This window comes from Loxodonta africana, chromosome 1 (assembly GCF_030014295.1).
Source record: "Loxodonta africana isolate mLoxAfr1 chromosome 1, mLoxAfr1.hap2, whole genome shotgun sequence".
NCBI lineage: Eukaryota > Metazoa > Chordata > Mammalia > Proboscidea > Elephantidae > Loxodonta > Loxodonta africana.
In genome coordinates, this window is record NC_087342.1 from 206,846,889 (window position 1) to 206,866,604 (window position 19,716).

The 19,716-nt window shown below is 37.7% G+C and overlaps 1 protein-coding gene across 8 annotated transcripts in view; it reads right to left on the reverse strand.

The window, feature by feature from the left end:
- REPS1 (RALBP1 associated Eps domain containing 1) overlaps positions 1–19,716 on the reverse strand; it is an 82,514-nt gene that overhangs the window by 49,421 nt on the left and 13,377 nt on the right. For all 8 annotated transcript variants that reach the window (XM_010589263.3, XM_064291414.1, XM_010589332.3 and 5 more), the window contains exons 2-4: positions 2,307–2,430; positions 404–600; positions 118–271 (exon numbers count right to left, since the gene is read on the reverse strand). In XM_010589263.3, the coding sequence (XP_010587565.2) occupies positions 118–271; positions 404–600; positions 2,307–2,430 (475 nt within the window). The remainder of the gene's footprint in view (positions 1–117; positions 272–403; positions 601–2,306; positions 2,431–19,716) is intronic.

A 19,716-nucleotide genomic window follows, 5' to 3' on the forward strand; every position in this document is an offset into this window, starting at 1 on the left:
TGTTTAAGATAACTTACAATTGATAATTGTCTCGGAGGTAACTCTTAAAGGAAATTTACCAAGTTACCTTCAACTTACAGCCCTAAATAATTGTTACTTCTAAAGAACTTCTAATACCTGATTGTGCTTCACCAAATGGTGACCAAAATGGCCCAGGTCCTGCAAGAGGCCTGTCATTATTTCCCCCACTGGGGTGACGGTTGTGCTTCCTCCATGTGTGTGGAGAAGCTGGCGGAGACTGCTGTGGTGAAACTACTGGGGACGCAGGTTCCTGGAAAAAATATTATTATTTAAAAAATTTAATTTTAAGGTAACATTTTAACTACTAAGGTACACAATGAAAGTTCTCCTGTAAGCACCTACAGAGGGCATCAGCTGATAACATTTACATGACCGTGATTACCTGCTGATCTGCAGGTGTGCGGGGCTGGGCACCATCATGGCTTACGGATCCTTTTTTCACTTGTCCCCTGCCCGGTGGTGGAGGAATTACACCAGAATAAGACCCCTGATTTTCAGAATCTGAAGAATATGAGGCTGCATGGCGAGATTCTTGTTCATTCTTTGAAGCTACAAATCTTGGCAGAGGAAGGTCCTTTACTGTTAATCACATAAATAGTTACTACTTTAAAATAAAAAAAAAGCACACATAAAAACTGAAATAAAAGATTAGACATTAGAAATAATTTTCGCTAAAACCAGTACAGAAACAACAAGCACAAAATGTCTACCACTGCAAAATGTAGCCTATCATCTATCTTAGAATGTAGATGAACCTAAGAATTTCCTTCTAATGAGAAGGAAATGGTAATACCAAATCATCCTTCTAAGGAGTAACAGCAACAGCCATTTAGGAAATGTCCACTGCATGTCAGTCCCTATGCTTACCGCTTTACATTGATCTCGTAACCGTATCAATCCCGCAAAGCATTACCCCCATTTTACAGGTCAGAAAACTCAGGCTCTGAAAGCCCAAGGCTGCACTGGTAGCAACTGACAGGATTTGAATCCAGACCTGTCAGACCATGAATCCTGGCCTGCTGCTTCTACACCACCTGGGTTCTCTAATGCACTAACTAAAAAAAAAAAAAAAAAAAATGCACTAACAGCTCCAGGTAAAACACAGAATATGTCACTAACTTTGAGACTTGATTGATTTAGACAATGCCATAGCAGAAATACCTGAAAACACCTTACTGTTCACCTATCAAAGACACTACACAACGTATTACATCTATACTCCTCAATCTGCTTATGACGCTCCCACAGCCAGATATTCTACATTCAATCAGGAATAATGGAGGAAGATAAAAACAGAACTTCTCTGCAGGTCAATCACAACTTATCCTTTTAGACTAGAAAATACACAGCTGCAGAGTCATTTTCAGGGGAAGGTATACTTCCCTCCACTATATGATTACACCCTTGTTTCTCTTTAAAATCTCCACACTAAGGACTTGGCGGCAGTGGGTTTTTTTTTTTTTTTTTTTAAGGAGGGAAAATATTAATTTCATTCAACTTTTATGTAAAAGAATTCAAAGTTACCCCAAATGAACGTAAACTCTCAACCCTAGAAGAATGATGCATGGCAAACTAGAGGTCCACAATGAAAACTTCCACCCAATAAACTGAGCAGGCACTTAAGGCTATTTTTAAAAATTCTAACATTATATAAAACCTGAATTTTTCTTTTTTTTTCCTTTTCCCTATGAAAACCACAAAGCCCTCTGCATTTAAATGCCTGTCTTAAACAAACAAAAAAACAGTTTCCATCCTTTTCCATATCAACAAGCCTCCAAATAACTGAAAAATGAATGTTCCTAGATGACCCTTGTGAGGAGGTCAGATATCTGTAGCCAGGTTTTGTCTGTTAACACTTTAATATTCGTCTCTATCAACCAGAAAGTTTTGGTCAACTGATACTTTCTAAGTCCAAATGGAGCCTTCTCAGCATTCCCAAACAAGACAAAATATGTCATTTACTTAGTTATTAGAAAAGATGAAAATAAAGAAGTCACAGGTTTTAATTTTTAGTAAATTAATTCTGAAAAATCACCTTTTGAGCAGTACTTATATTACTATCAAATATGTAAGAAATGTGTATTACATGGTGTAAAGGATTTTAGATTATTTTTCTAATACAAATGAGAAGTATATGGCAGTGGGAATAAAGTCATGACACTTCATTCAAGGTCACAAACATCACTATAATATCAGAAAGACTCAAGTGTTCTACTAACTTTACTTCATTTGTGATTAGAAGTCTATCTTCATTTCAGTTATTGATACATACACTCCTTATTTACCTGTATTTATACTTTCCACTCTTAGCGGGAAACCAGACTGAGCAACAGCTACAAGTTTCAAAGCAATATAGAACTGACTTCTTCCAAAATAACCCAGTCTTGTTGCACCACAAAGCTCCATGATCTATGAAAGAACAGAATGGTAACGGGAGTGTTTATGACAAAAGTTCTTCATTCAAATAAGCAGCTATCAAACTTCTCTTTGTAACTTCTTAAAAACACATCTGTGATACGTGATATATTACTCTCAAGGAGCCCTAGGGTGCAGTGCTTAAGTAGTAATCTGCTAACCAAAAGGTTGGCAGCCTGAACCCACCAACCACCCCACGGGAGAAAGACATGGCAGTCTGCTTCAGCAAAGGTAACAGCCTAGGAAACACTACGAGGCAGTTCTGTTCTGTCCTATCTGGTCGCTGTGAGTCAGAATCGACTTAACGGCAGTAGGTTTTGGGGTATATTACTCTCAAGTGACAACCAACTTCCTTGATTTTCAAGTTTATGTTTAAACATTAAAAGGCACTGGCCTTACAATAAGGTTATCATTTCCCTAGTTACCAAAATCGATGTGATAAGCAATTTCACTCCATTAGAATCATTGTTTTTCTTTCCTTTACTTGTGGTAAAATACATGTGTAAGAAAACACTGGCCATTTCAACAGTTTTATGTGTACAATTCAGTGATGTTAATTATGTTCATCATGTTGTGCAACAAATTTACCAAATTCTTCCATCAGCCCTAACAGAAACTCAGTGCTCCCTGGGCAATGTCTTCCCTGCTCCCTTCCTTCCTGTCCCTGGTAACCACTAATGAACTTTGGTTTCCACACATTTGATTATTCTAGATATTTCATAAAGTGGGATCATACAATATTTGTCTTTTCATAACTGACTTATTTCACCCAGCATAATGTTTTCAAGGTTCATTCACGTTGTGGCATGTACCAGGGCTTCATTTCTCTTTGTGACTGAGTAATAATCTGCTATATGTATAAACCAGATTTTGTTTATGCACTCATCTGTTGATGGACATTTTGGTCATTTCCACTTTTTGGTTACTGTGAAGAGTGCTGCAATGAACACTGGTATACAAGTAAGTATCTGTTCCTACTTTCAGTTCTTTTGAGTATATACATAGGAGTGAGTTGCTGGATCATGTGTTAATTCTCTGTTCAACTTTTCGAGGAACCACCACTAAACTCTTTTCCATAGCAGGTGCACTATTTTACATTCCCACCAGCAACGTATGCAAGTTCCAATTTTTCCACCAGTTCTCATCAACGTGTTGTTTTTCTTTTCTTTAAATCACAGCCATCCTAGTAGGGGTAAAGTGGTATCTTACTGTGGTTTTGATTTGCATTTCCCTAATGACTAACGAAGGAGCTCCGGTGGTGCAGTAGTTAAGAGCACGGCTGCTAACCAAAAGGCGGGCAGTTTGAATTCACCAGCCGCTCCTTAGAAACTCTATGGGGCCGTGCTACTCTGACCCTTAGGGTTGCTATGAGTTAGAATCAACTCAACGGCAACAGGTCAATGACTAGTGATGTTGAGCACCTTTTCGTAGGCTTGTTGGCCATCTGTATATCTTCTTTGGTGAAATCCAAACCCTTTGCTTATTTTTTGATTAGGTTGTCTTTTTGTTGCTGAGTTTTAGGAATTCTTCATTTATTCTGAATACCAAACCTTTATCTGATATATGGTTCCCCAAAATTTTCCCCCAATCTGTAGGCTGTCTCTTCACTTTGTTGATAAAGTCCTCTGTGCACAAAGTTTTAAATTCTGATGAAGTGCAATTTATCTATTTTTTTTTTCTTATGTTGCTTGTGCTTCTGGTGTCATCTCTCAGAACCCACTGTCAAAAACAAGGTACTGAAGCTTTACCTCTATGTTTTCTTCTAGGATTTTTATAGTTTTAGTTCTTACATTTAGGTCTGATCGATTTAATTTTTATATATGGTGTGAGGTATAGGTCCAACTTCATTCTTGCACATGGAGATTCAGTTTTCCTAGCCAGATATTATTTTAATGAAAACCTAAAGTATATGGTCTTAAAAGATATAATAAACAGAAGTTCATATATATATCATATATATCATATATATCATATATATTTTTGACAATGCAATTTTAGAAACAAAGCTGTATACTGTACTATACTGCAATTATGTATCCAAAGTCTTTAAAAGTGGGATATTTTTCTTTCACCAAATGGAATAACACTATTAACAGAGTTTTTGCTTTATTTTGTTCTTTTCAATAATTCGTGACTTTTTCCTTCCTGCCAAGCTATCATCTCCTACTCGATCAGCAGCCTTTCTGGTTGTTGCTCTTCTGCCTTGTATGCCATGGGCTTAGAAATACAACCAAGCTTTTAAAACTGTACAAAATAGGAATAAATAGTTCTTTATAAATGACTTGAAGAACTCTCCAACGACCAAACTACAGGAGCATCATTTTTTACTTCTGAATATACAAATAAGGTGGTAGTGGGAGGAGAATTAACATTCATTGAGCGCACATGATACTAAGGACTGTACTAAGTACTCAAGGTGTTCCCATCTAATCCTTAAAAATAATGGAATCAAATTGATATTATTATTATTATTATTATTATTATTCTATAGAGGAAGAAGGAGAATCAGACTGGTCAAGTAACTTGCCTATGGCCAGAGGAGCCAAAAAAAAAAAGGGCAGAGGTATAACTCAAACTTATGCCTTTCTTTTTCCTCCATGACATCCTGTACATTGTCCTTTTCCCAGGCTTCCTCAGAGCAAGCACCCTTAAAAAACTCTTCCACAGTGTCTAATACACAGTGACAATGAAAGAGGAGTTAAATGCGTAAGGAAGGCTCGCTAATCCTGTTCTCAGAAAGTGAAGATTTGGGGAATGCTAACAATAAAGGTGAATGAAAGTTATTCTTTATTTTAGGTGAGAAAAGACCAAATTAAAGTAGATGCCAATTGCCTATATGAGTTTGAATCATGAGCTGAATCATAGACAAGAAGAACTTAAAAAACAGATTGAGGAATACGCTCAAACAGTATGTAACACTGAGAAATACAAGCTGTCAATATTCTCCTCAAAATGAATTTTTTATGAATTAGTCTGATATAATAGAAAGTGTAGGATCTGCCCTTTTCACTCATAATCAGGTTACAAATGAGAGGGTGACGGACTCCAATACTTTCATTCTTCAGTTTTAGTGGGACTAGGCCAGTGGATATGCCCACTATATTTCTGATGCCTTAAAAGCCTGGGTAGTTTGGTCTACCTATATGCACAACACTGGCTAAAAGGCAGTGTAACTTCTATTGTTCTACTAACTTGTTAGACTAGTCCCTAAACCTCTCTGTGACTCACTACTTTGAGTAACATGGGAATTCTTGTAATAGAGATGCACATTTGTGGAGAGATTAAAAGAAAGTAGGGAACAAGTATACTGAGTACCTATTATTAGGAAGGCTGTTCACTTGTTATCCCAATTAATGCTCAGAACAATTCTCTGATGTTGGCGACCATTATCCCTAGTTCATAGGACAGGAAACTGAGGCTAATAAATGGCAGGGCCAGGATTCAAAGTCTGAATCCAAAGCCTTGTTCTTGGCTGCCTGCCTCCAGGGCACAGCTAAACAGAATTCTCACTGTGGGCATGCTTATGCAGCAGTAGTTCCAATATGTATTCCAAAGAACACTGGACAAGTTACAGGCTCTATAGTCAAATAAACTGAGGTCTATTAAAGCCCCCTTGAAGACTTCACAATGCATCTTTCGCCCATAAAAGGCACTAAAAAATCTTTCAGTCTAGAAATGAACCCTTTTTTGTTTAATACCTATTAAAATGCTTCAGAACTAGTGGCCCATAGATCAAATGCTCTTTGTAACACACTCTGGAAACTGATTTATAGACTCTAGAGTATGATTATCAATGTTTTTGGTCTCAGGATTTCCTTACATTCTTAAAAAATAAAAATAAAAATAAGTACCCCAAAATATTGACTGATAGGTACCATAGAATTTAAACTGAGAAATTAAAAATACACATTTTATGAATTCATTTAAAAAACAATGATAACCCTATTTTTATTACATGTAACATAAATACTTGTATGAAAATATCTATTTTCAAAAAAAAAAAAAATTCGAGTAAGAGTGCATTGTTTTACATATGTGAAAATTTCTTTCTGACTGGCTTAAGAGAAGATTCTCATGTGTTCTGCATTCAGTTTATTTTGATACATTGTTTTCTTTAAAGCATAAAAGGAAACTCCAAATTTACACAGATGTGTGCTGGAAAGGAAAGACCATTTACAAAGCCTTTTCAAATAACTGTGATATTGTTCTTTGACACAGCACCAACCAAAACTCAAGTGGTAGTTGCTTAACGGTTAGTTGCAATATGGAATCCGAAACCACATAAATAAATGTTTCGTATATCCTCATTAAAAATCCACTGGTGTGCCCTGGAGCACTGCATATTGTACCAGTTCTCTGTAAACTATTGGTTGACTGAGTTACGCAGATCTTCCAATTGTTGATACACTTCATTTACAAAATATTTCTACAAATCACAATCACATTTGTCAATATCACCACTGATCTTAACAGAAAAAGTCATTATCAAGCACATGGTAGCAGAAAAGTTTTCCAAAATTCTAATTTTCATGACAAAGGTTGAATTTTATTATTTGCAACGAATATCATCAGTTATTTTCCTTAAAGTAACAGCCATACTTCCTCCATTTGCAACATGTCTGCCCAATGACCAACTCAGCTGTTCTTTCAAGTAAAAATGGTGTTCAATGAAAAAAATGGCTAGTTCAGCTTACAACTCAATAACATATGTGCTTTTCCTCAAGATAATCATATTTCAGTATGCAGCGGAAATGCTTTATGCATATTTTCCATTTCATCACACAGAATATTAAAAAGACACATGCTAGAGGGTCAAGATTTTAAAAAAATAATAATTTTTACTGCTCCACAAGGGACATTCTTAAGTGAAACTGCCTTCTTCAATGCATGGCAGTAAAGAAAACAATACTAGTACAGGCTGGTGACACTGCCTTGATTTGTACTAAGGAACCGGAAGTTTTATCCACCATTGTTTTTGCACCATCAGTGCAAATGTCAACACATGGAAAAGGCAAACAATGTCTTACTACTATTATTGGAAACCCTAGTGGTGTAGTGGTTAAGAGCTACAGCTGCTAACCAAAAGGTCAGCAGTTCGAATCCACCAGGCACTTCTTGGAAACCTTAAGAGGCAGTTTTCCTCTATCCTATAGGGTCGTTACAAGCTGGAATTGACTCAGTGGCAGTGGGTTTGTTTTTTTATTATTAAAATAGTTCTGACTTCACAGACCAAGGGTCTGCAGACCACACTTTGAGAAATGCTATTACAGAGTACCTCTCCTACAGAGCGGAAACAGACTATGCTGATGGGAGGAACTCTCGCTTTGATGCCTTTGCTATCTACCCTCTTCCCCTGGAGCAGCCACTAAAAACAGTGTTTACAGGAGCAAGCAGGTAGCATGAATTCGTGAAACTGGTCAGGTGGAGAACGTAGTGAACTAAGGTGTGCAGGCGCAAACGGGGCAGCTGCTCTTCAGCTCAAGCTATCTGCTGCTATATAAGAGCGCCTGCCAAATGATGCCATCTTCAGATTTTTCTAGTGCTGGAAATGTGAAATTTTTGGAGATATGTTCCCATTTTTAAATGTTAATATGCTCAAAATCATTAAAAAAAATATGCAAATCAAACAGAACACTTGGACCACATATCTGCACTTTCTGTCCCAGAAGGTGTTCTACAGTTAAATTAGAAAAAGAGAGAAAGCACTGCCAGCAGCAAAAACTGCCATAATGCTGACCTTTTACGTCCTCTAGGAAGTAGGTGAGGAAAGGGTGTGAAAACGTGATACCAAGTTTGCTGGGGGGAAAAAACCATATATACAGGCATCACTGAGCCCTGGTAGTGCAGTGGTTAAGTACTCAGCTGCTAAGCGAAAGGTTGGCAGTTTGAGCATACCAGCCGCTCCATGGGAGAAAGATGTGGCAGTCTGCTTCTGTGAAGATTGCAGCCTTGGAAACCCTATGAGGCAGTTCTGCCCTGTCTTAGATGGTTGCTATGAACCAAAATCGACTTGATGGCAATGGGTTTTTTTTTTTTTTTTTTTTGAGTTTACAGGCATTATTCTAGATTAACCTGTCCTGCCTATATAATGGGGGCAGTAGTAGCTCAACAGTAGAATTCTCACCTTCCATGAAGGAGACCTGGGTCGATTTCTGGCCAACGCATTGCATGTGCAGCCCCCACCTATATGTCAGTAGAGGCTTGTGTGTTGTTACAATGAATAGGTTTCAGCGGTGCTTCCAGACTAAGATGGACTAGAAAGAAAGGTCGTGCGATTTACCTCTGAAAAACAGCTAGTGAAAACCCTATGGATCACAATGGTCTATAACCTATCATGGGGATGGTGCAGGACCTCATTCCACTGTGCATGGGGTCACCAGGAGTAGGGGACCAACTCCATGGAAGCTAACAACAACTTATATAATGGTTGTAAAGAGTTTCAGCTAAGATTCTGTATGTGCAGAGAAGTATTTTCAGGTCATCAGTGAATCACTACATTATGGCTTTATACACGATCTTGTGCCATCTAAGATACAACTATTGGTCTCTATTTATCTGGATCAAAGAGAAAGAAGGAAACCAAAGACTCAAAGAAGAAACTAACCTACAGGACTAATAGCCTACATGAACCACGGCCTATCCTGAGACCAGAACTTGATGGTGCCCGGACAACACTACTGAATGTTCTGACCAGGGACACAGTAGATGGTCCTGGATAGAATGGGAGAAAAACAGAGAAAACTCAAATTCCTAAAAAGGCCAGATTTACTGTAAAGACTAGGGGAATCATTTAAACCCTGTAATGAAACCACTCCTAGAGGTCACCCTTCAGCCAAATAACAGATTGGCTCATAGAACAAACATTATTACCCACGAGTACTATGCTCCTTTAAAATACCATTTCTAAGAGACCAAACAGTCAACATTTACCCTAAAGCAAAGATGAGAAGGTAAGGGATTGGGGCAGGGAAGCTAGATTAATGGAAACAGAAGAACCAGAAGGGAAATAAGAATGCTGACATATTGTGAAAAATGTAACCAATGTCACTGAACGGTATGTATTAGAAAAAACAACCCAAACCCATCGCCATAAAGTTGATTCCAATTCATAGTGACCCTATCTATAGGACAGAGGAGACTTGTTCCATAAGATTTTCAAGGAGTGGCTGGTGGATCTGAACTGCTGACTTTTTGATTAGCAGCCAAATGCTTAACTACAGTGCCACGAGGGCTCCAATAGGTATACCCATTGCCATTGAGTCAATTCTGACCCATAGTGACCCTATAGGGCAGAGTAAAACCACCCCCATAGGGTTTCTAAGGAGTGCCTGGTGGATTCGAACTGCCAACCTTTTGGTTAGCAGCCATAGCTCTCAACCACTATGCCACCGTGGTTTCCCCAGTATGTACAGAAATTGTTAAATGGGAACCTAACTTGCTGTGTAAACCTTCCACTAAAAACACAAATATTATATATATAAAAAAAATCTTGTTATCTGCCAAAGTGATTGAAGATACTGAGACAAATGAAGAGTAACCAAGGGAAATAATTAAAAAAAAAAAAATGTATTATGCTTCCTGTTGGAGCCCTGGTGGTGCACTGGTTAAGAGCCACAGGTGCTAACCAAAAGGTTGGCAGTTCAAATCCACCAGCTGCCCTTTGAGAACCCTATGGGGCAGTTCCACCCTGTCCCATGGGGTCGCTATAAGTCTCAATCGACTTGATGGCAATGGGTACGGGTTAGTGTTCCTGCTACAGTCCTTAAATACACATTCCCACAGTATAAATAATGCAAGAATTCTAAAACACCTCCTCTTTTTCTTCAATAAGTCAAGACTGCTACTGCTTCAGGCCCTTTGCACTTGCTGTCTGTATCCTCAGTATGATTTCCCCTCAGATCTTTACTTGGCTGACTTTTGTCATTTAGGTCTCAGTTCAAATGGCATGACCTCAGAGGGCCTTCCTTGAGTACCCTGTTTATTTATTATCATTATCTCCAAAAAAGAAAAAAGAATGAGACTTTCAGAGAACAGGGAACACCTCGTATACCCAGACCCTAGAACAACTCCTGAAGCACAGGGCCGTAAAGGTTTGTTGGCTGCATGCGTGAATGAATGGAACATTATGGATCAGTTTTGCTGCAGTCTCTCTCTACTCCTCCTACACAGACTACTAAAGTATAGCTTCAAGCAATGTTTATTATAATTTAAAGAATAAATGTCTAAGTCTGGCATTCAAAGATCTCTATAATATAGCCCCAACCTTCTTTCCCAGCCTTCTTTGGACAATCTAGACTGGGCTCTCCTACCTCTATACTTTTGCTCTTCCCTCTAACCAGCTCAGTCTCTAATCTGTCTTTGCCTATTACAATTACATCCTTCCTTCATGACCCACCTTAGCAGCCTCCTCCTTCCTGTACCATTTTCTATCCTTCCTATTCCATAAGCAAATGATCTTTCCTTTTTTCATACTATTACACCAACTCTGGCCATTTAAATTACTTGAATTATTTCTGTAACTATCTTAACCACACCACACACTCCCTCTGCTGCCCCACCCCCCATCCCCATTAAGCTCCTTGGGAGCACAGACTATGGTTTAAAAAACAACAACAAAAAAACAAACCCAATGCGGTTCTGTCAATTCTGACTCATGGTGACCCCATGTGTTACACAGTAGAACTGCTCCATAGGGTTTTCTTAGTGTTTTTGTTTTTTTAATCTTAACAGAAGCAGATCACCGGGCCTATCTTCTGCGGCACCGCTGAGTGGGTTCAAGCCAGCAATCTTTAGGTTAACAGTTGAGCACAAGATTATGGCCAAGAAAACCCTTTGGAACAGTTCTACTCTGTAACACATGGGGTCGCCATGAGTGAGAATAGGCTTGAAGGCAACTAGCAACAATCTTTATGAAAGCAGATCACAATGGCTTTCTTCTGAGGTGCCGCTGGATGGGTTCAAATTGCCAGCTTTTAGAAGGTGAGCACGAACTGCTTGTTCCACCCAGGGACCTGACTACGGTTTGTCGTTGCTGCTGTTAGGTGCTGTCGAGTTGGTTCCGACTCATAGCGACCCTATGTACAACAGAACAAAACTCTGCCTGGTCCCGCGCCATCCTCTCAATTGTGGTTACGCTTGAGACCACTGTTGCAGCCACTGTATGGTCTATCTTGTTGAGGGTCTTCTTATTTTCGCTGACCATCTATGCACTTCTATGTCCTCTACGTCCACACGATGTCCTTCTCTACGGACTGATCCCTCCTGATAACATGTCCAAAGTATATAAGACGTAGTCTCACCATCCTTGCTTCTAAGGAGCACTCTGGTTGTACTTCTCTCAAGGCAGATTGGTTTAATCACACTGAACTCCTCTGTAAGATATGCACTGTACTGTGCACATGGTAGGCACTTCATGTCTGTGGAAGGGAATTACTCCCCCATGGTGCCCACGCCCATCTAGTATACCATTCTGTTAGACAGTCTTCATTTCAATTAAATCTTCGTTAGATGGAAAGATCATTTTTGTCGTTTCTTTAAGAATTAAACATTTTCTAATAATAAATATTATTTGCTTTTCCCAAGGTGGTGTGGACTACACATGATCGATGTACTCTTGTATATCATCTTCACCTGGCAGTACACGGTTGCAAGGGGAAAAGGTAAAAACAAACATCAAGAGCAGCCAACAAGTCAATGGCAAAGAAGATAGGGCCATACATTGTAAGCCCAGTCATTCCAAGATGACTTGATTTCCTTTCAAAGATTGTTGTCAATATAGAATGTTTAGTTTGTTTACAATACTAACCTCTAATACTTATTTCCCTTTGTTACAAAAACAATTTAATTGAAATACTTAGCACAGTCTAATGCATATCCATTACTGCACTCATGAGTCATGTTTGCATTCCTAAATGATTTTTGCTATCACTTAGTAACCAACTCCATGGCCAATTCCCCGCTAAACTCAGTTCTAAAGGGAAATGCAATCTCACCAACCCTTTCAAGGTACTTACCAGTTGTACTAGAGAACACAAATGTCTCATCTTACTTTCGCGAGATTACTTTCTTATCCAAGACACTTAACTGCTTATTGCTTTGCTTACACAACTCAAATGATCTTTGATTTCAAGTCTGCAGTCAAGGCCATATTGCTTCTTTCCTTTCGCTTGCTATGATTTTATCTTAAAGCTTATGTAATTGTATTCACCTGGTCCTTTTCACCCAAACATACCCTCATCCATAACTTCATTTTACATTTCAATCACCTCCCTACCTCAATGAAGGTGTTAAGTTCTGCAAGCCTTCCCTGAACAATATGTACCTAAGGTAAACCTTAGAGAATCAGTCATAGTCATATTGACAAACTAAAAATAATGTATAAAATTTGCCACATAAGAACTACTACAGCTAGATAGCAATATTAGACTTTTATTCAGTGCCTATCAGGCACTGAAATGGTAGAAATATTAGATAAGTACTGGGTAGGTATTAACTCCGTTCCTATATAGGTATTTGTAAAAAATATATTTCTCAAAACAAAGAAGTACAAATGTCTTCTACTTTTCAATAGAAAAAGTTCAAAAATATTATATTCTTTTTTCCCCATGAATATTATCATAGAAGATTATCAGAAGAATACACGATAACAACATAGATTACTGCTATAGAACCTAGAAGCTGCCTCAGTCTTAGAAAGCAGATTTTACTCTGCCTGCTACGGAAAGGGACCATAAAGAGTTTGTTGAGCCAAATAATCAACATAAAAGATTACTGAGGTAGCTTCTAAAAGTTCATGGAGTTCTTGACTTGAACTTTTACATAGTGTATGTACCGCTAAGATTCCTCTTAGTAATACCTGACTCCTAATCATTAGCTATAATTCTGCTTGTTTTAGGCAATGTCTGTTCCTGTTGACAGTCTACTATGATAAGCATAATGCATATGGACCAATAAATATTTACTGCTTATAATCAGTATCACAGTCATTAGTTACCTAAACAAATAAAACTTCTGATAGCCTCAAAAATTAAAGACTGATGTGAAAAATGGTATGACTGACTATAAATTTTATTGGTAGTTCAAGTCCCAAATTCTCAATTAAAAATAATTTTTATATTATTTACATTAACCAAAAAAAAAAAACCTAAAAGGAAGGAAAAAGAAAGGGAGGGAGGAACAAAGAAACTGAAGTACAGACTAAAGGTAAGAACAGTAGTGTCTGCCTTTGGAAAATATTACTGGTGTATGAGAGTTGTCCAACAAAATTAATCTCGTCAGTATCCTATACTTAGGATGACCATAAAATTTATAGCCAAACTGAGATGGTCTAAGAGTGAAAGAGGACACCCACTATTTATTTATAACCATGCCAGGACAATACCCATAAACTGGGACTGTCTCAAGCAAGCCCTGACCTATAATTGCCTTTCTAACAGTCCATTAAAGAGAGATGATCCCATTTAACTAACAAGGTGCATAAGGTGACATGAAAAGCCAACACTTGCAACCTGCTCCCTTACAATACAGCATAGTAAATATTAATGTTTTGATTAAGGATTGATATTTTCCAAGAATCGTTTACCAGTAATCAAACCCCTCTGTTTTCTTACATGGAGGCCTGACTACTCCAAAGGTACAACAACTCCTAGTTAACCAAAAATTAAAATAATAATAATAACTGACATTAAACACTTAAACACTAGGCATCATTCTAAGCACTTTAAAAATTAGCTCATTTAATCTTTCAGTAGAATCAGGGTTATGCATCTGTGATTAGATTTTTGATGTATATTCTTTACCAGCGGTCAGGGAGCAGCCTGGGAAATTTCTATGACTTGCGATAAGGAGTAACCCACTTAGTGCACTGTTAAAACACTTCCCTGACTTGTGCTATTATGTTTATAGAATGAGGGGGACGACAATAATGATGGCCATTATGTTGATGAGAGCTAACATTCACTGTGTGTATACAATGCGTCAGGTATTGTTTCAAGCTCAGTACACGTATTAACTAATCTAATCATTCTGACAGCTCTATGATGAGAAAATTGTCACCGGTAACTTGCTCAAGGACACACATCAAGGAAGTAACAGAACTTGGACTAAAATCCATGTTCTTAACCATTATTTTATGAGGGACTCTATTTGCCCAGTGGCACACCCCTGTAATAAGCTGTACTAAAACAGAATTCTGTTTTATCAAAAAAAACAAGGGTTGTTCGTTTTTGCTGGGTAGGCTACAGAATCAAGTTTTGATAGTTGATTGCTATGTGACTATAGTTAAGTCTGAATATATCTCAAATTTCCTCCTTAATAAAATAAAAGGTTTGGATTCTACCTCTAAGATCCTTTCTGGTGCAAATATTATTTCTCTGAATGCAAATTTCACATCTAGTCTATAATTACAACACAAACATCTACCCTCTGAAAACATCTAATTAAAAAAAACTCTATTTCTGCCAAAGTGCCAGACATTTAAAAAATCACAGAGATGTATAGTTAAACGTGATTCATTATAATAATAAAAAATATAAGGAGTTAAATTTACTTTTTGAGATTTAAGTGGAAATAGGTCACTTGCTAAACCTTATCCTATAAATCTAGCTTCAATGGAACAATATCTTATCTGTGAATATAATATTTGTATTTTTTGAGTCCTTATAATAATTTTGTATTCGGTATTTGATAATGAACAGCTTCCCACCCAACAATAAAAAATCTAATACTATATCTTAGAATCAATTTCCCCCCCTCCATAGGAAGACTACTGATTTAACTACTCAAAAAAAACAACAATAAAAAACCAGGGAAATGATTTGGTTTACGTTTGTTTTATAAGCAACTTTTTAGGAACATAGCTAGCCAAGAGAATAAAAAATACTACTTGTCCTAAAACCAGGTATACCCAGTAAAAATCCAGTGCCATATCTTACCAAATAAATAAAAACTGAAAAATAAATAGTAGTAAATGTAACCAAGCAACTAACATAAGCCCATGATGCTGCCTTAAAGAAATGCAGATAGATATACATGTTTCTTGGCATTTTATTCAATTAGAAAGTGCTGTAAACACACACAGAAGTTCACAGCGTTAGTCTCCTCAACCCTGTGGGTTTTACTAATGTCCTCCTTTTGAGTTTCTGTAATCGCATGCTGCAATAGTTTTAGGGTATAGGTACCTCACAGTAGTTTTGCTGAAGAACTTTTTATTCTCCCTTGACTGTTTACCATGGTATCAGTAAAACAATGCTTTACACATGGTGGCTGCTCAATGGACATATACAAATAGCACAGAACACCCTCCCTTCCCAACTTGGCGATGATAAGAAGAAAAAGAAAAACAACCAGAAGAAAAAAACCTTAGGATCTTCCAGAAAGCTATATTTTTTCTATGGTAATAATAGCAGCTATATGGAAACCCTGGTGCCATGGTGGTTAAGTGCCACGGCTGCTAACCAAGAGGTCAGCAGTTCGAATCCACCAGGTACTCCTTGGATACTATGGGGCAGTTCTACTCTGTCCTATAGGGTCCCTATGAGTCGGAATTGACTTGATGGCAGTGGTTTGGGTTTTTTTTTGGAACAGCTATGTAGCCCTATCCTAAGTACCAGGCACTATTCTAGGCACTTTACAAATCCATATAGTCCTTAGAACGATCCTAGGAGGCAGGTACCATCTTATTCCCAATATGCAGATAAGAAAACTTTTGTCCACAGAAACTAAGGCCCAGAGCAGTTAAATATTTATTTGATGGAAAGAAATCCTCAAGATCAAGCTACATCTTTAAAATTCAATTAAAGATTTTTAGCTGACTGAATGAGGGAATAAAATAACAAAAATGATGGTGATGAAAAAACTACCACTTATTGAGTGATGTACTAGTAATTATTTAAGATCATTCTCAAAGCAACTCTAAAATGTAGGCATTATTGTTTTCATTTCACAAATCAAAATAATGAGGCAAAGAGAAAGTTCTTGCTCAAGGTCACGGACTAGTAATCAACAGGGCCAAGATATGAATCCAGATTTGCACAGCTCCAAAGCCTGGCTTTTTCCACTATGCCAGTGTTTCTCAGCCTCTCCTGAAGTTCACACACTTGCATATCACTTTCACGAATTTTGCTATATACAAGAACCACTTGTGCTATTATGTACTTAATATTTTTCTTTAAATCAAGACACTTTTTAACAAGTTAATAATTTAAAAGAAACTTTGTATCACTGCATAAATGGAAAATAAGTATCATTTAAAAAAGAAGATAACCAAAATAATAATAAATCCACTGAAAACGAAACTGTTAATTTTGGCCAAATTTTTTTTATACTGTCTGTTAAATTTGCTTGTGACCACACCAAGGCCTACCTGTTCTTTGTTAAAGGAGTAACCAGTGTTAGACAGGTGTTTAAAATTTTACTAGCACCTTGCAGCGAAATAACAAATTGGCTCACAAAAATAATTAATATCACCTGTAAGTACTGTGCTCCTTTTAAAAATCACCTACGTGAGACCAAACAGTCAACAATTACTTTAAAACAAAGATGAGAATGTAAGTGGGCAGGGAAACTAGATTAACGGAAAAGAACAACCAGAATGGAAATAATGAAAATGTTCATGTATTATGAAAAAGGTAACCCAGTCACTGAACGATTTATGCAGAGATTGTTGAATGGGAAGATAAACTGCCATGTAAACCTTTACCAAAAACAAAATAACATGTTATTTTTAAAAATTTAGTAATATGAAGCTGAAACTTGCTCTTTAAATTATCAGATTTGAAAAAGAACTAAAAGAGTGATAGCTTTCTCAGTATATGCTTTCACGTCTTTTGGGTACACATTCCACACTCTGAAAAACAAACCATAAGGCTGTTCTACTGCCTCCCCTTGATTCAAGTACACAGCCATGTCTGCAGTCTCTCTAGCTTTCTCAACATCTTACAGAGAACACTGTAATATAAAAAGGGAAGAGGACTTGCTATTATAATCAGCAGTACTATAGGATCACCTCATCAAAATGTTCTCTTCTTAAATGCTAACATAGTGTTTGAAGGATATACTAGGACCTGTGAGGAATACAAAGTTTCAAAACACATTCCCTGTTCTCAAGGAACTTCCAACCTAGTTGGAAACATAACACACAACTTGAAAACATAAGCAATGATACAAGACTGCAATCTTAAGCATCAAAATGGTTTGTGCTCTGAGCCATTAGATGGCTTTGCCATTAGATTGAGCTGAATTTGAATCCCAGCTCATATTTAACATGTCACTTCTCTGGAGGACCAGATTTCTCAGCTCTAAAATGGAAATAATAATATGTATCTCTATAGTTAAACATATGTCAAATAGCACAATGCTTGGCACATGGCAGGTGCTATATAATTAATACTTGGTATTGTAAGAATTGGAAACCCTAGTGGCATAGGGGTTAAGTGCTACGGCTGTGAACCAAAGGGTCAGCAGTTCGAATCCACCAGGCACTCCTTGGAAATTCTATGGGGCAGTTCTACTCTGTCCTGTAGGGGCACTATGAGTTGGAATCGACTCGATGGCACTGGGTTTGGTTTGGTTTTTATTGTAAGAATTACACAGGGGTTACCATGGGTTGGAAATATTTGTTTTAAAAACAGGAGAGCTGGCTGATTTGAACCTTAAAGAATGGATAGGTTTTTGGTAAATGAAAACAAGATGTTCATTCCAATTGTTGGGGGGTGCCAATAGGTCAAAGCATGGAATATAGTGATGGTTAGGGGGTAAGCTGGGGCTAGATGGTAAGGGTTCTAAATGCCAGGCTAATTTTTGAACATTTCTGAAGAGTATCCAATAACTTTTTCTTTTTTTTAAATTCACTTATCTATTCTTCAACAATTACAGAGAAGCTAGTTAGGACTTGGGAGGCTACTGTAGTAGTTTAGCAATGAGGTGGTCAGAGCTGGCAACAGAGTAACACCAAGAACAGAAAGGAGTCCCTGTGTGGCGCGAAAGGTTAGTGTGTTCAGCTGCTAACCGAAAAGCTGGAGTTCGAGTTCACCCAGAGTTGTCTTGAAAGAAAGGCCTGACAATTTACTTCTAAAAAACCAGCCACTGAAAACACCAAGGAGCACAGTTCTATTCTGATATACACGGAGTCGCCACAAATCGGAGACGCCTTGACAACAGCGAGTAACTTAAGAACAGAAAAGAATGATTAGCTAAGGCCTTTGAAATAAAGGACTTGGTAGGATGGACACACACACACACACACACACACTGCTGTCATGTCGATTCTGACCCATAGCAACTCTATAGGACAGAGTAGAACTGCCCCATAGGGTTTTTCCAAGGAGCAGCTGATGGATTTGAACTGCTGACCTTTTGGTTAGCAGTTGAATGCTTAACCACTGCGCCACCGGCTCCAGATACAAGGACAGAAGGAGTCAAAGGTAACTCTGAAGAAGAGAAAGAGAGTGTAAGAAGACAGGCAGAATGCTAAAGACAAAATACCATCATGGTAAACGATGGAAAGAGTTAATATTCACCAAGAAGAAATTCAGTGTCAATGTGAAAGGAGGTGGTAAAACAGAATAAGATCTAAAAAAAGGCCACTGGATTTTGTGACTAGGAAAAAAGTGAGCTTTAAGAATTTCTTAAAGAAAAAAGCATATACGAAAGTTACATTACCAGTGCTTAAGGAGAGAGAAGGGAGGGTAGAGGCAGTAGAAAAGAAATCTGGGTCATTTGTTATTTGGCTGTAAAAGGAAGAAGAAAAATAGGAAGGCCACTAGATGGGTGTGCAGGGTCAAATGAATAACACAGGAAGCAAAAAGGAACAGTGTAGAAAATAACCATGATACAATACAATTAGTAACTATGACAATTCCGTTTTTTGTCTTTTGTTAGATCCAAGTTTGAAACACTAAATTTGGATTAATTCCAGAATCATGTCTTAAGAGAGAATCTGCAGAAACGCGAAGGGAAGTAAAGATTTCTATTTCTAGGGGTTCAAAACTGTGGGCAGTAAACAGAAAATCTAATCATAAACTTTCTTTCTGTGCTCATTAAATTAGCTTTCTGTGGGCAAACACAGTGAGAGTACTGCAGACTTTTAGATTTCAAAGGTTTAACATCAGCAGTTCCTCCTGTTTCTGCGACCGTGACAAGTAGTGTAACCTGTAATTTTTACACGGCACAAGTCTCAGTGACCTGTGTTAGGGAATGTACGACCCTTGTGTAACGTCATGTGAATGTGCTAACACCTAGCACCCTCATCCCTAAATGGGTTTCTCCTCCTCCACTGGAAGC